At 42.4% G+C, this 1,112-nt stretch overlaps 1 protein-coding gene across 1 annotated transcript; it reads right to left on the minus strand.

Moving 5' to 3' along the window:
• Positions 1-13: 13 nt before the first annotated feature.
• Positions 14-1,082, minus strand: LOC110034860 (transcription repressor OFP1-like). The gene has a single exon (XM_020739099.1). It carries the CDS (start codon positions 875-877, stop codon positions 14-16), a length of 864 nt encoding a protein of 287 aa, XP_020594758.1. The 5' UTR covers positions 878-1,082.
• Between the last annotated feature and the right edge of the window lie 30 nt (positions 1,083-1,112).

Genomic DNA, 1,112 nt, shown 5'->3' on the forward strand with positions numbered 1-1,112 from the left:
ATATATATTCAAGCTACTTGTATTGCAGGTTCATGACAGTAAGATCAAACCAGATTTGCTTGAAAGCCTGCACGATGAGATCGTGATACTCGTCCGAATTGAAATAAAGATAGCAAGAGAGAAGCTCCTCCAAATCCTTCGAAGCCCAAAGATTGTTCTGAAAGATCATCTCTAGCATGGATTCTCTGAAGTCACTTTCCGGGTCTGACGAAAACTTGACCACCACGAAGCTATCAGCCAACCCGTTCTTCTGTCGTAGCCTCTTCTTTGCTAGCCTGGGTGAATTCAATCGCATCTTATTTCGTGGAGTTTGGGACGTGTATAACCTCCTTACGTGGATTGGTTGTCCAGCTGCTATGTCGGGTTCATGTGTCGCTTTCTTGATGGGCTTAGTCACTATAGGAGGAAGAATAATGGAAAGATTAAAATCAGTAGAGAATAAGACACCGTCCAAGTGGTGCAGAGGAGTTTCATGGGCTGGCTCTGAGCTTGGAAAGGAGGAGCTCTGTTCTTTGGAATTATTAATGGAAGACAGAGAGGAAGAGATGTGCTTGTTTTGAGTGCTCAGCGGATTCTTACGAATATTTGGCTTGGTTTTTCTCGGTTTATCGAAAGGCGTGGGAGAATAAGGAAGTTTTTCTACTCTGTTTCCGCTTGGAATATAATTGGACGGTCTGTTTGGGTCATATGCTTGCTTTTGTGGCGCTTCTCGGCTTGGCTTTTGGTTTTCAAAGGATCTTCCGGTTTTCATGGAATTCTGAACTTTTCTGCTACCTTTGCTTCTTCTGATTCTCATGTCCCTCAGCTTATTGAGCCATGAATTTGGCATCATTTCGGATAGTCGGAAAGCTCTGAATTTGTATCTCCACCTCCCCATGAATAGGATTCACAAAAAATTAGAAGCAAGGAAAAAGAGGAGGCATAAACTTGTTTTTTCTTTCCCTTTCTGTCTTTCTCAAAGCTTCTTTCTACAATTCAAAGAAGGAATCAGAAACTAATAAATAACGCCCTTGTGGCGCTGTTGCCTTTCAACTTGGCTGGTATATTAGCTAGAAAGGCGATGAAAGCAAGAAAGTGTAAAGTTTGCAATCCTCTCTCTCTCTCTCTCTCTC

This window comes from Phalaenopsis equestris, unplaced genomic scaffold (assembly GCF_001263595.1).
Source record: "Phalaenopsis equestris unplaced genomic scaffold, ASM126359v1 Scaffold194070, whole genome shotgun sequence".
In the NCBI taxonomy this organism is placed as follows: domain Eukaryota; kingdom Viridiplantae; phylum Streptophyta; class Magnoliopsida; order Asparagales; family Orchidaceae; genus Phalaenopsis; species Phalaenopsis equestris.

Excerpts from the sequence above, each read along its gene's own strand:
- LOC110034860 (XM_020739099.1), bottom strand. The coding sequence starts at position 877 with ATGGGGAGGTGGAGATACAAATTCAGAGCTTTCCGACTATCCGAAATG.